We start from the raw sequence: 15,506 nt of genomic DNA, 5'->3' as shown, positions 1-15,506 counted from the left end.
TTTTTTATCATATTCATTGAGAAATGTCACAACTATCAAACTTTTGAATACTCACTTAAGATAAAATCACAACTAGATAACCTCCATCTTATGTTCTTCTATATAATTATTCAAATCAATTAAATTATGAATTATTTTTCAATAATTAATGGTCCAAATGTTACCTTTTTGTTGATTTAGTTAAAAGCGTTAAAATGGTAATTTAGGTATTACATTATTTTAAAGGAGTCACAAGATGGAATAAAGTTCATAAAGGAATTTTAAGCGTTACCACTATTCTTTATGTTGAAACGCCAAAGAAAATTAGATAAAAAAAAGTATGTGTTATTGAAAAATTAGAATAATGGAGGTTTGTGTAATTTTTGAATAGAGTATATATCAAATTGTCATAAACTTCATGAGGCTATGCGCTATTAAAAACTTTAAATAATGGTTGTGTAATTTTTGAAAATCAAGAAATGTCCATAAAATTGTCGTAAGCCCCCACATTCTCGAGAAAATCCAGGGCCTGGGAGAGCCGTTCGTAATATGTAACCCGAAACCACCACCGTGGCTGCCGCCGCCGTCCATGGTGGTTTCTTGAATTCAATAGTCAATCCTAATCAGAAACACAAAAACGTGTTCAAATACAGAAAATTGTGGAAACTTCTAGAGAAATGGAAGAAATGGGATTGCGAGAAAGAAAAGAGAGAGGTTTCTGGATAGTTAAATTGGTAATAATTGACTTTTCTAGGATTGGATATTTTCATTGAGATGTTACTTTTCTTTAAAAGATACAGTAAATTTTGTCATCATCATAAAAGTTGCGTATGGGTTCATATTTGTTACTCTATCCATTAAATAATTCAATTTATATATGATTGTGACGGTAAAGTAGCGTTGGTTTCAACTTTTTGTTGAGTTTTGATACCCACTAAATTTTGAGTGGTGATGTTAAAATAATGTTTGATAATTTATATCAACACTTAAGTGATGGTTGGATCCGAAAATAATTTGAGGTCACTAAAAATAGTTTAATTAAGTTAACATTGCTCGTGACCCAATACTCATAAATGGCCCAAGTTATTGGATTGATGGTGATATATTAATAGCCCAATTACTTGGTTATTTGTGGCTTGAATTGTTGATCCAATTATCCTTTGGCCCATTTGTTGACCTAAACTAATCCATTATATACATTCCATTCCCAGCAATGGTTTAGCTTGTGTGTTTGCACGGTGGAGAGAAAATGTGAAGGCGACTGTCTTGGAGTAGAAATTCAACCTTGCTACCCCTATTCACTTCTTCCTTCATGGGTGCATTTAATTACCACCAAAGTCTGTCCTTCGTGGGCAAACTTGCGACAATCGGAGTGTGGGAGTTATAGGTTAGAGCCGATCTCGGTTGGTGTTTGGTTGGTAAGTTTTATTGAGTCGGATCAAGATTTCTGTAAAAAATGTTATTAGAGCTAGTGTAGTTAAGATATATTTGATTTTTGGGTGCTAAAACCGACTGGAAACAGGCCTTAATCGAATTTGAAAATTGGCAGAAAACAGAGGTGAAATCTGTCTATTTTAAAATCATAATTGTCAGACTTGTTTTTACATTTTTTTGGCAAAACCACTCATCATTTGGAGAAACGGAGACCATCGATTAACTTAGCAGATGGAGGTGCAGCTCGTAAAGCCACGCTTGGTGGATGGGGTGACGAATAGGCGACGAGTGGAAACTCCAGCGAGGCACGTGGAGGCGCGTCGACTGAAATCTAACAATGGTCTGAAAAGACAAAATGTCGTCGATGATGTGACGAATCTGTGGTGTTGTCAAATTTTAGTTTCATGCGATACGATGAAATTTTAACGATTTTGTCCTTGAACGTCCGAGTGCTAGCACAAGTTGGGTCAAGAATGAGGAGCCAATGGGCCAACAAACCTAATGCCCATATATCACCATCAATGCAAAATTACAACTTGGGCCAATTAAAAGTATTGAGCCAGGAACAATATTAACTTAATTAAATTGCTTCATATGCCCCAAGTTGTTCCAAGGCCGACTCATCAATAAAGGGTTGATCTAATTTATCCAACTTCAATTTAACATTATTGTCCGAAATTTATTGGATATCAAAATCCAACATATAATAGTAAGTATCAAAGTTATTAATAGGGATGTAAATGAGCCAAAATTCACGACTCAGGCATGCTCAGGTAAAAATGGATCGAGCTTTTTTCGGCCTAAGCGAAGCTAAAGCTCAATTGAAAAAATGGGGCTCGGCTCTGGCTTTTGGCTCTAGCCTTTCTGAGCTGAGTTGGCTTGCTTTTACAATTTTTTCCTTGAAATTTTATTTTTAAAAGGCAAAAATTTGCATTTTTAGTGGCAGCTATGAAATGCAGCTTTTCAGCTACCTTTGAAAAGGCAACTGTGGCTGCCATTAAACGTTTTTAGCTACTGCCTTTGAAAAGGTAGTGGCAAGGCAGCCATAGCTACCTTTTCAAAGGAACTATACAAAGGCCAAAATGGCCTGTGTTCCTGTGGCTAACATGGGCTGGTCAATTTCGATCGGCGAGCTATTTGGGCTGGTTCGAGCTTGGGCCAACACTCGAAAATGAGGCTCGGTCTTGACCTTGCCTCCCTTGATTTCAACGGATTTTTCTCAAGTCAAATCACGAGTCGACGGATCGAATTGACATCTCTAATTATTAAACCTACTTCTTTGCATGTGTGTTGTTTGTAATAATTGAATTCATTTGAATGGTTAACATTTAATAATAAAAAATTCATTTCGGAATTCTTATTTGAAAGTGTGTTTCTCAAAACATCTCCAAATTAATGCCATTCTTGACAATTGACTTGGCTGCAATCTAATTGGTTGGTCAAATCTGCCAAAGATTGTGTTTCTTGTGGATGGTGGAGATTTATCTTGGTGGATCAATGGCTGGGATTTAACTTGGAAATTAATATGACTTTTGGAGAGAGAAAAAGGACAGCAGACTTTTTCATTTTCTTTGGCTGAGTTACAGTTTTTTTCCCTTTTCCTCTCTCTGGCGATTTTCTTCTCCTCTTTCTGGTTTCACTTTGATATACACTTCTCAGTTAAATCCTGGTTTTAGATTAGTCCTTGTAATATCATGATGCTACAGTAACTCGAGGCGTGATTCTGAGCCTCTGCTATTTTCGGTTTTGTTTACTGTTGGCTAGGGCTAAGTGTTGTGAAAAGGATTTATGTTTGGTTTCGTAGATCTGTTGATCGATGATCGAAACTTGTGTATTCTGAGTGGTTTGATGTAACTTTGGTTCTCTTGGACGGCGATTTGCATAGTGGAACGGGTTCAGTTCTTGAGCCCCCCAGATTAGGCCCCGTTTGGCCGAACTGGGTCACCAACTCTGATGTTCTATCGGTTTTTCGATTTTATTTTGAGCACTTAATTTACAGTGTTAGATTATAGGTTTTTTAATCATCAGCTTGTATCCCAACAAACTGGTATCAGAGCCAAGGGCTTCTGGACGTGCTTCTTTACTGAATTTACTCTAGGTCGAAAAAAAAAATTTTTTTTTTTGGGGATTTCGAATTTTTTTAATCTGCCATTAATTTTTTTTAAAGAAACTGTTGAAATTGTGTTTGGTACTAATAATCTGGTTTTGTGATTCTTTGCAGTTGACTAACGGTGGACTTCTCACCTCTTGGCCACTGGTGATTACGTTCTTGGTCTTAGGGCCAATCCCTTTTTTTTACTGTTTTTCACAAACAGTGGTTTGGTGAGAAATTTCCATAAATCCTTATAATTGTTGAACACTGGCGCATGATTTTTGATATAAGTATCTAAATGATTGCCTTCTTGTATGGAAATTATATATGACTTGCATGAATGTATGTCTGCTTGATGATATTTTATGTTTCAAAATTGTTTAAGACTGCAGCTTGCAATTCTTGATACATAATTACTGTCATTGTGATCATTCATTGACATTAATATAATTCTTGATCAAAAATCATACTAATCTGCCTCAATTATTGCATTTTGTTAAGTGCTTTAAATTGGAAATTTTTTTAAAACCTTTTCTGTTAATAGTTTGATCTGTACATAAGATCACACTATGTCCATGAGTGCTGCCCACCCTTTTACAGAATCTGTAATGGGTTCGAAGGTCGAATTGAGTCAATTCGATGGAAAGGGGGACTACTCTATATGGAAACAGAAAATGAGGTCCATTTTGGTCCAGCAGAGGGTTGCAAAGGCCCTTGATGATCCAGATAAATTTCCTGATGAACTTAAAGCAAAACCAAATGAAATTGAAGAGATGAACGAAATTGCATATAGTTCAATAATTTTACATTTATCTGATAACATCGTTAGACAAGTTGATGAGTCTAAGACTGCTAGAGATTTATGGACTGCTCTTGATAATATGTTTCTTACTAAAACATTACCAAATAAAATCTACCTTTTGGAAAAACTATTTAGTTTCAAAATGGACCCAGGAAAGGACTTAGAACAAAACCTAAGTGACTTTAGTATTATTGTGAAGAGTTTGGCACAAAATGATAAAAATTTTGATGAAGAAGATCTTGCTGTGATTTTACTGAATGCATTGCCTGAATCACATAAAGATATTAGGAATGCTATTAAGTACTCTAGGGATAAGTTGACCCAAACTATAGTGATAGATGCCTTAAGAGCTAGAGAACTAGAGGTAAGGAAAGAGTATAGGTCTAACCCTAGAGACGAGAGTATGTTCGTTAGGGGAAGACCAGAGAAGAGGGAAATTGGATTTCAACGTAAAAAATCAAGAGGGAGATCAAAATCTCGAGACAAGAGTGATAAAAAATGTTACCATTGTGGTAAGATAGGTCACTTTAAAAGGGATTGTTTTGACTTGAAAAAGAAACAAAAGGACCAAAACAATGGGGAATTAAATAATGCATCTGTGGGACCTGAACTTGATAGCTTGCATGTAATGACTGTAACTAGTGATGAAACCAATAAAGACTGGATACTAGACTCAGGGTGTACCTTTCACATGAGTCCCATAAAATCATGGTTCTATAACTATAAGGATATAGAACCTAGGAAGGTTTATATGGGAGACAACAACTCTCAGGCTGTTGTTGAGATTGGTGATATTGCTATCAAAATGCATGATGGTATTATCAGGACATTAAGAAATGTGAGATATGTACCCAACCTTAAAAGAAACCTAATTTCATTAGGGGTTCTTGAGGATGAAGGTTATGTTTTTAAATCTGATAATAAGGTCCTAAAAATTATTAAAGGGTCATTAATTGTCATGAAAGGACCTAGGAGAAATGGGTTGTACTACCTTGAGGGTCATACCATGTCTGCACCTGACCCTAGTCTGCTGAATGTAACAGAGAGTAAATCTGAGTTGTGGCACAATAGAATGGGCCATATTGGTAATAAAGGTTTAAAGTACCTAAGTAACCAAAAATTACTTGGTAAGGATGATATTGAACCTTTGAATTTCTGTGAGACTTGTGTGTTGGGTAAGTCTCATAGGGTAAGCTTTGAAACAAGTTCCTATAGTACTAATAGACCATTAGACTATGTGCATGCAGACCTTTGGGGACCTGAAAAACATTCTACATTTGGGGGAAATAAGTATTTTTTGTCAATAGTGGATGATTATTCCAGAAAAGTTTGGATCTACCCCTTGAAGGACAAATCTGAAACTTTTCAGAAATTTAAATATTGGCTTAAGATAGTTGAGAATCAATTAGACAAGAAGTTAAAAACTTTAAGAACTGATAATGGTCTTGAGTTTTGTAACTTTGTTTTTGACAACTATTGTAAGCAGAAGGGAATAATGAGGCATAGAACAGTCAGGTTAACACCCCAACAAAATGGGGTAGCGGAGAGAATGAATAGGACTCTCATGAATAAGGTCAGGTGTATGCTTATTAGCTCAAGTTTAGCTAAAGGTTTCTGGGCAGAAGCAGTTAGTACAGCTGCATACTTGATTAATAGGTCTCCATCAAGTTCTATGAATTTTAAAACTCCACAGGAACTTTGGATAGGAAGACCACCAAATCTAACACACATAATGGTATTTGGATGTGCAGCTTATGCACATCAGTCTGAGGGAAAATTAGAGCCAAGAGCTACCAAATGTCTGATGTTAGGCTATCCTGAAGGTGTTAAAGGGTACAGGTTATGGGTTTTGGGTAAACCAGGCATAAAAATCATTAATAGTAGAGATGTAGTTTTCAATGAGTCTGAAATGCCATGCCTAAAACAGAAAAATGATAAACCAACAGAACCTGGAAATGAAAATAGTGCTAAGACTGAGGTGAAGTTAACTAGATTTAATTCACTCCAACCTGAAGAAGGTGAACTTGAAATTCCCTTAACACAACAGGAACATGAACCTGAACCTATTGAATTGAATGAACCTCAAGCTGAAAATGAAACTGAAAATACTGATCCCTCAAGTGAAATTACTTCAATCCAAGATTACCAACTTACAAGGGATAGAGAAAGAAGGGAAAGAAGACCTAACCCAAGATATGAGTCTCAGAACTTAACTGATTTTGCCTTGGTGTCTGGTGAAACTATTGAACAAACTGAACCTGCTTCTTTTGAAGAAGCTATAAGTGGTCCAAAATTAGTTTTGTGGAAAAAGGCAATGGAAGAAGAGATGCAATCTCTAATGGAAAATAAAACATGGAAGTTGGTTAATAAGCCTAAGGATCATAGGATAGTGCAATGTAAATGGATTTACAAACTCAAAGAAGGGAATAATCCTAATGATCCTCCTAGGTATAAAGCCAGATTAGTGGCTAAGGGGTTTACACAAAAGGAAGGGGTTGACTACAATGAGATATTCTCCCCCGTGGTCAAATATAAAACAATTAGATTGATATTTGCCCTAGTTGTTCAGCACAATTGGGAACTAGAACAACTTGACGTTAAAACTGCCTTCCTACATGGGGAATTGGAAGAGGATATATATATGTATCAGCCTCAAGGCTTTGAGGTGAAGGGCAAAGCTAATTGTGTGTGTAAACTGGAAAAATCCTTGTATGGGCTCAAACAAAGCCCAAGACAATGGTACAAACGTTTTGGTTCTTATGTACTAAAAATAGGTTTTAAAAGAAGTGATTATGATGCTTGTTTGTACTATAATAATTCTAAGAGGGGACATGAGGTGTACTTACTGTTGTATGTGGATGACATGCTACTAAGTGGCTCAAGTAAATCTGAAATCACTACAATCAAAAACCTTTTAAAATCAGAGTTTGACATGAAAGATTTGGGGAGTACTAAGAAGATTCTAGGGATGATTATAAGGAGAGATAGGCTTAAAAATAAATTGGTTGTTTCACAGGAAGCCTATCTAAATAAAGTTGTAACCAAGTTTGGAATGAAAGAATCCAAGTCAACTAGTGTCCCTTTAGCAGCCCACATGAACCTTTCTAGTGCCCATTCTCCTAAGACTGAGGAAGAACGGAGAGAGATGGAGAACATACCCTATGCTAATGCCATAGGTTCCATTATGTTCTCTATGATAACTACAAGACCTGACTTGGCTTATGCAATTAGTTTTCTAAGTAGATTTATGTCCAATCCCGGTAAACCACATTGGGCAGGTTTAAAATGGTTGTTAAGATACATAGTTGGTACTTTAAATCTAGGCCTTGTGTATGAGAAAAGGACTGAAAAACTGACCTTAAAAGGGTATGTGGATTCGGACTTCGCTGGTGACAAAGATAACAGAAAATCAACCACAGCCTACTTTTTTACACTAGGAGACAATTGCATAACATGGAAGTCTCAACTACAGTCTATAGTAACATTATCCAGTACCGAAGCTGAATATGTTGCCATTACTGAAGCTGTAAAAGAATGTTTATGGTTAAAAGAAATTTTGAATGAATTGAACTTCTTGTATGATACTCCCACCATTTTCACAGACAGTCAAAGTGCACTATTACTAAGTAAGAACCCTGTCTATCATGAAAGGTCAAAACATATCGAGGTGAAGTATCATTTTATTAGAGATAAAATCTCTAGGACAAGATAAGACTTTTCACCGTGAAAAGGAGAACATTTCTATATGCGCATAATGTTGAAAATTTGATATCCAATGTAAGGATTCAAAATTTAATAGTAAATATATGTTACTATTGAAAGTGTAGTTTTTTTTTTTCAATAACTCTTGAGAAGAAAGAAATTCGAGTTTCTCATAGATTTAGAAGGAAATATGATCAGGCTTCAAAAACTTTCAAAAGATTTCCTAACTGGTGACAATTTGTGCCTGCTCTATCATTTGATCGAGGCTTGCTACAATGAAAATGGTACAGAATGTCATGTATAATGTTAAGTCTCGATATATACATTGTACACATTATACTATTCAACAATTACTCTCAAATGGTTCTATATCAATTGATTTTGTTAATCCGAAGAATAAACTATCATATCTGTTTACAAATGAATTATTTAGAGAGTGAATAAATCACACATCGAGAAAAATGGGGGTACAACCTAAACTAATGGGGCAATTTAATAGAAACCAAACGTGACGATTGAAAATCTCATGTTGTAGTTTTAATAGGAAAATTAGTTATGACTGACTTGATGAGAATCATTTTCAAGTTTTAAATCCTCCCCATTTTTATGATGCAAAAAAAGTGCTGCCTACAAAATATTGGTTATGATAAATTATACTTTTAGCGATGACTATATCTTGTGAATAATACGAGTAGAGTATTGTAGGACATTCTTTATAGACATTATCTATGTGAGTTCGAACTTGATTGATTCTATAAGAATTTTATGTAGTCGAATTCTCTAGCACACTTACAAAATCAAGACGACTTAGGTTGAAATAATGAACACAATAGAGAATTAAAATTTGATATGAAATATAATGTATTCGATTTATTGTCTAGGTTTACAATAATGACCGACAATTCAAAACATTGCGTTTATTGATTAGCCAAGTGAGTCTCATAGATTCTTACTAAGGAAGGTTCAAAGTGAAAGCTACCGATTCTAATGCAATATATTTTAGTTGTACTCTTCTTTGTCTTCCTCGTTCTAAGTTGACTTTTTTCATTCATTGGGGGTTCTTGGAATTTTTGGGATATTTATAGGTGTGAATTGGAAAAGTCTCAACATTTGGTGCGATGATTAATTATGACTCTTCAATTACAAATGGCGCATATCAAAGAGTATGGTGTTTTAAAATAGGTATGACTTTTTGGTAAGGTGTAATCTATACCATTAAATATGAAATTGTGCAATCTAATAGTTAAAGTTAATTTTAGATACAATCGTTAAGAAGAGAGACATGAAATTTATAAATAGAATCCTTCTAAAAAGAAGGTATTAGCAACAACTGGTTTTATTACAGGACAGCTCATGATGTTCATATCGATCTATTATGCGTCTACGCATCTAGCATTAGGTAGACTTCATACAATAAATGCCCTAGTTCTACCATATCTTTTATTTCATTTCTTTTGGAATAATTACAAACACTTTTTTGATTATGGATCTACTACAAAAATTCAATGCATAATTTCAACATTCCATGTGTATTCTTGAATAGTCTCATTTTTCAATTAGGTGTAATGATTCATCATGACTGCAATTATAGATGGTGCATATCAAAGAGTTATATCGTTTTAAAATAGGTGTGACATTTTGATAAGGTGTAATCTATATTTTTAAATATGAAATGGTGCGATCTAATGGTTAAAGTTAATTTTGCCAATAGATGTAGTTGTTAGGAAGAGACACATGAAAATCTATAAATAGAATCCTCCAAATTTTATTTTTCACTCCAAATCAATTTCAAATATTAATTGATTTCTAATTCTTTCTTTCTTCAAATTCTGGTAAAATAATTTTCAAAATATCTTTGACTTTCGTGTTCAATATTTAGTATTCGATAGCTTTCATTCTAGAAAAGTACAATCAAGCGTTGGTTGGCTTGCCAAAATTAATATCGTGCTATATTAAAAAAAAGGTTGAACCTCAACCTTGAGGCCCCCACCGCCTCGCCCCTGGAGCATTTCGAGGGAGGTAAATGACGGGATGTGCCCTAATAGGCTAGAGAACAAGAGCTTACCCATATACTGGTGTCCACAAGGAGTCTAATTCCATATTTCAGAAATCAAACTCTCACACTACGGCTGTCAACAAGGTTGAGACTGCCCCACTCCTATTCTTTACACCACTGAGTTATGCCCCGAGGGGGCAATATCGTGCTATATTAATCTTGGAAGAAGTCTTGTTTCTTTGGAGTCGGATGTCAATTTGATCGTGTTAGCACTCGTACAGGGGACAAAATCTGTAAGGAAATTTTTATTCACATACCTCACTCTATTTCACCTCCTTCTAATTTTTACATTTTCTACATTTGAATAAGTCGTGATTTTCTCATTATTATGCAAGTATCATGATTTCGATAAGTCATTACTTTATTCGTATTTGCATGAACGCTTTTTTTAAAGAATATAATTTATGTACTAATTTATCCAACATTTGCTACTTATAATAACTTAATAAATAAATTGATAGTTAATTTTTTATTAATAAAAAATAAAAATGCTTTTATTAATTACAATCATCATTTACAACAGCTATAAATATAATTGTCTACTACAAACGACAATTTGCTTCATTTCTTCATGCATTTAGCGGACACTGGACTTTAATTCGCATTATAATAAATTATAGATTTACTCCTTCATTGAGATGCCTGAAATTTCTTGTTATCTTTTATTTTCCTCAAACATCATTAATCTTTTTGTCGGCCAATTCAAAATAAATACTTCCTTAGTTCTGAAGATTTATATGTTTTTATCCTATGAACTTACATAATACATTCTTTTTATTCTTTCTTGATATGGGAAATCGGGAAGATTTGAAAATTATATTACAGATATCGACACTACATTGTATACAAATTTGTTATTACTTACATAATCTGTTACAACTTGACTACATGACCAAAAAGGGAGTCAATTGGAGAACTTCCTGGAAATATAAAAATCATATGAAAAGTAAAGCACAAAGTAGGTATAGACGTAATAAGGTATATAATTTGTATTTGTTCTCGATTTATTTCTTTGGTTTGTAGCTTTCCAGTGCTCAAAGGAAATGGATTTGAATCCTTAATGCTTTGATTCGCGTATTTTCTTCACTGAAGCTTCAAATTTTTCAGCCTGCCAACAGAGAAAATAAAAAGAAAAAATTCATCTGATGTTAAAAATCTCAAAAATTTCATCTTATTAATGCACTTACATATATATTTAGCCATTATATCTTTAGCAATATTGCAATATTTGAATGTCACGAGTTTCTAGCATCATATGGATTTCATAAAGAAGCAAAAATTATGGATTTATAGTTTTCACAGAGTGAGAGAGACACATGTATTTGTGTGATTTCCCACCTTTGTTCCTCAAACGTGATTTTGTATCCTTTGGCCGTATCTGCATTTGAGGGGTAATTGGGCAAAGGAATTTGTCCAGACTCGATGTGGTTGACATCTTCAACAAGTTTCTCATAGTGGCGCTTCACCTCCTCCGCCGTCTTGCCGCCGCCAACGGCGTTGGCTATATTCTGCCACCGATCTGGGCTGTCCTTGTCGTATGTAACCAGTGCATTCTCAAACAGCTTGTTTTGCTTGGCCGTCCATGTCGAGTTCGACCCCATTTCAGTGAATATAATTGAATCTCTTGCAAAGTGGAAGTGTGATTGCTTTTGCAATGTGTGAGTGTTGTGGGTGGCTGCTGGCTGCTCTTCCTCTATATATAACATTTTTGAGGATAGAAATATGCTGAATTTAGTGGGCCGGCGCATGGGGGTTGCTTTTCGCGTGGTTTGGCTTTTTTTGACTTGCAAATCAAGGGATTTGTTAAAAGAATGGGGTTTGTTTTTGTCCCTTTACTTTTAAATGTGTTTTTAAGCGTCAAATACTTTGGTAACGTTGCAAAATCTACGAATGAGTTGTGATTAAACATGAAATGCTACTCACGTTTGATGAGAAAGACTGTGATAGTATTAATGAAGATAATTAATTGTGTTCAATATTGTATACCGAAAATAGTACTTACCATAGGATGGGCACATGTTAGGTTGGGTGAAATTTCACCCTTAAAATCGAAGTGACAAGATGAATTAATAGACTAACCGGGTTGAAGGGGATTTTTTCCTTGATACCAATTTGAATAGATTCGATTTGTCGGGTTGAAGGGGATTTTCCTTGACACCAATTTTTTCAAATACGACCCCTCAAACCGCCATCTCCTCAAACCGACTTGATTAGTTTGATTTGGCGGCTTGGGATGGATAATATGCCTTCCCCTACATACCAATCCAGAGTGATGTAGAGAAGCGGGTCCAAAGTGAATTAAGATGATAAAATATAACAAGGATTAAACTAGTTGAACAGACTCAATGATAGCGGTTATTTACTGAGGTTGAAATGACAGTTTTTGATTGACAGACTTTTATTTTTCATTTTTATTCTTTTAACTGCAGACGTGCCAAAAAGTATATCTGTATAAAACCTTGTCAATGAGCCTGTTTCAGTAACAGATCTCATCTAGCAAAACCTCACAAGCAGAATGTAGTCACCTTATCAATTTTCAGCATTTTTACAGAGAGTGACTATATGAATGGAATAAAAAAAGCACCTTTCAAGCCAGGAAGTTTTCCATCTTTAATTCTTTAGGGCCGACCTAAACGTGATAGAATGCACTTTATGCATTTGTTTTCCTGCGTGCTGAACAAGGATCCAATTCATGTTTAGCTGTCTAGATGAAGTCCGTACTATAGATGTACATGCACTTTACCAATTAGATCTGTGTCCCCTACTTGTCTTTTCATTACTTTGCATGTAGATATTCTGCTCCTAATTTACATTATCTCCAATATTTAATCTTTTTACTCATGGGGGTGTAGTTTTATATTGGGTCACGTGCTTCCGCTTGAAAAACTAATTCAATTTTCTTGAAGCAATTCTTATTCTTGTCCTAACAAGATTGAATGCAATCGTAGCATAACATTTGTTAAGTATAAATGAAATAATAAACAATACATAAGAATTTGGATACGTTGCTGCTTTTAAGAGACAACTTCAAGACTATTTGAAATTCAAACAAAGAGTTAGATTTCAAGATTTATGTTCTAATAATTTTTTTATTGATTTCATGAATCTTCAGCAACACGTTATGTCATAAATATTAGTGTACCCGTGTCCATCTTCTTACTCGTTAACTGAAATTGCCTTACTCTAATGAGTGTTTATCCTCAAGTTTATGCGAAACATGTGCATATCCCTCTTCCCGCTGCTAAAGCAAATTTAATATTTTTCAATAATTTTCCATAATAGTATCGAATTAATTCGAAGTTGTCTTGCTAAAGGAAGTCGTAGATTATATTGAACTGGCTATTTTCCCGCAGAGTTTTCTTAAACTTTTAAATGATTGTGATACAAGTTTTCTGAAACATTTAAAATAAAGCCTAATTACACTGTCTTCTTTATGCATTTCGCATTAGTGGACCTGCATTATCCAATGCTTTATCAATTTAATCATAGCAGATTCATCATCAATTTACCAAGAAAAAGGGAAAAATGCATGAAATGAAAGCTTGTGAATTAAGAAAGTTTTTGTATACTTTACTTCCAATTGAATGTATATATAGTATAATCAAGGGGCTTCTCTGGGAAGAGAAAATTACTCTTAAACAACCATTATTGCAAGAAATTGATTCATTAGGATGCCTAAAAAAAAAAACAATGACACACTTCGATTTATATAACGTAATCAAATGCTAAAGCTGAAAAAATGATTCTATTGAGGAGCTGGTTCGATCCAGATATGTTTGGAATCTTATCATCCACGTGGGCGTCCAGTAAAAATTTATCTTCATGGATGTCTACCCTTTCTCTGTCATAGACGTAACCACCTTTTCGTGTATATTCTCCATGGCCCTAACTTGCAAGTTGAAGATGGGATCTTGTTGAAAGAGATTTTCCAGGATGGATTCTAAACATTCAGTCAACATTGGATCTTTTTTGGGGGCAAACAATGTTTTTCTTACCATATATGTAAATGGAACACTTGAGGATGCATACTTACAAACCATAAACCAAGAAATACGAGATGAAAAAGTCAATCTTAGTCGCTCTTCAGAACTGTGAGTTGTCCCCAAAAAGAGCCTAACCTTTCTTAGTCAAACTAATTTTTCGGGTTACTGTATACTAATAGTATTAAGGATGAGAAGAAATTGAAATATTGTTTATAACTTAGCGTCTAATCGTATCTGATGCAACAAATATGTTCTAGATTGATTTTTACTCCTATACCCCTGAAAAATAGCCTTCATAGTTTGATTTGAAAATGGCTTTTCCAATTTTACCATAACCTTTCCAAAAGACAATGCTTGGGTCCGTTTGATTGCAAAGATAGAATTAAATTGAATTGAAAACGAATTTCAGAAAATTGAATTGCCTAAAAATTATTTTTCTGGGAATTGTAAATTATTGTGTTTGATTGGTATAATTTTTCATGTGAAAAATGTTGAAATAAAAGTAGTTTTTACTGTTCGTTTGACTTTGTTTTATATGAAAATTGTCAATTAAAGGGATAGATTTTACTGGTATTGGGGATGAAATTTGTTTCTATTGCAAAAATAATAATAATAAAATAAAAAATAAAACCCAAGAAAATCATCTATCTTTTGGTGTTCGTTTGACTTTATTTTACATGAAAATTGTCAATTAAGGGAAATATTTTTTTTACTATAATTCTTAGAATTTGTTACCATAGCCAAAAAAAAAAAAAACTAATACAGTTACCGGAATTGGAATTCTCCAATTCAAAGAAAATGTGGAATTCAGTTTAGGCGGCAAAAAAAGTGGAAAATGAATTCTAGGTAAAAAAAATGCTATCAATACAAAAGTGGGAGTTGGAATTCAATTTCCATTTTCTTGGGAAAATTTTGGCTTATCAAACGTACCTTTAAAGATACATCAAGCTACTGACACAATGTTTCCTCATCATTCTTCGTCATATGTGGTTTGAAAAGTTTTAGGAGAACATTTTCCCGTTAGGGGCCCCTTCAAGTTGAAGTTTGCAGTTTCACCTCTTGAAGGTCTAAATGTATTTCTATTGTCTTTACTGGCCTGACTTTTGTCACAGAATTTAAAATATCACATAAAATATATATGCTCCTGAAGATTTCTCATTTGTCTAGTTCCTGTATTTGATGTCATCTTCCAGGGAATAAGCACAGGCCTATTTGGATGTTATCTACTGGGGAAGAAAAATAAAATAAAATTTTGTTCATTGTAGTGTCTATTTGTGTCCGATACCACCGGTCTAAGGGATTGATAGACAAAATTTTTGAAAACAATATGCGAATTCGTTTAGCCACAATGTTCGGTTCATTGCTAAATCCACTGAAAGATCTAAAGCAACAGTTAGATCATTTACAACTGCAATCGACCATATTTATTTTGGTCTTCTTCTTTCTCTTCTAACTTTA

At 34.3% G+C, this 15,506-nt stretch overlaps 1 protein-coding gene across 1 annotated transcript; it reads right to left on the bottom strand.

Moving 5' to 3' along the window:
* Positions 1-10,891: 10,891 nt before the first annotated feature.
* Positions 10,892-11,777, bottom strand: LOC111408944 (protein RADIALIS-like 3). Its single transcript, XM_023038797.1, has 2 exons — positions 11,404-11,777; positions 10,892-11,173 (listed from the first exon to the last, which is right to left on the bottom strand). Exons 1-2 carry the CDS (start codon positions 11,769-11,771, stop codon positions 11,149-11,151), a joined length of 393 nt encoding a protein of 130 aa, XP_022894565.1. The 5' UTR covers positions 11,772-11,777; the 3' UTR covers positions 10,892-11,148.
* Between the last annotated feature and the right edge of the window lie 3,729 nt (positions 11,778-15,506).

Source organism: Olea europaea, chromosome 14 (assembly GCF_002742605.1).
Source record: "Olea europaea var. sylvestris chromosome 14, O_europaea_v1, whole genome shotgun sequence".
In the NCBI taxonomy this organism is placed as follows: domain Eukaryota; kingdom Viridiplantae; phylum Streptophyta; class Magnoliopsida; order Lamiales; family Oleaceae; genus Olea; species Olea europaea.
This window is presented reverse-complemented; position numbering and strand designations above follow the sequence as displayed.

Bases quoted from the DNA above. Each gene is read 5' to 3' on its own strand.
- LOC111408944 (XM_023038797.1), bottom strand. From the start codon at position 11,771: ATGTTATATATAGAGGAAGAGCAGCCAGCAGCCACCCACAACACTCAC. The intron at 11,174-11,403 runs GTGGGAAATCAC...CTCTGTTGGCAG, and splicing joins ATCACGTTTGAGGAACAAAG to GCTGAAAAATTTGAAGCTTC.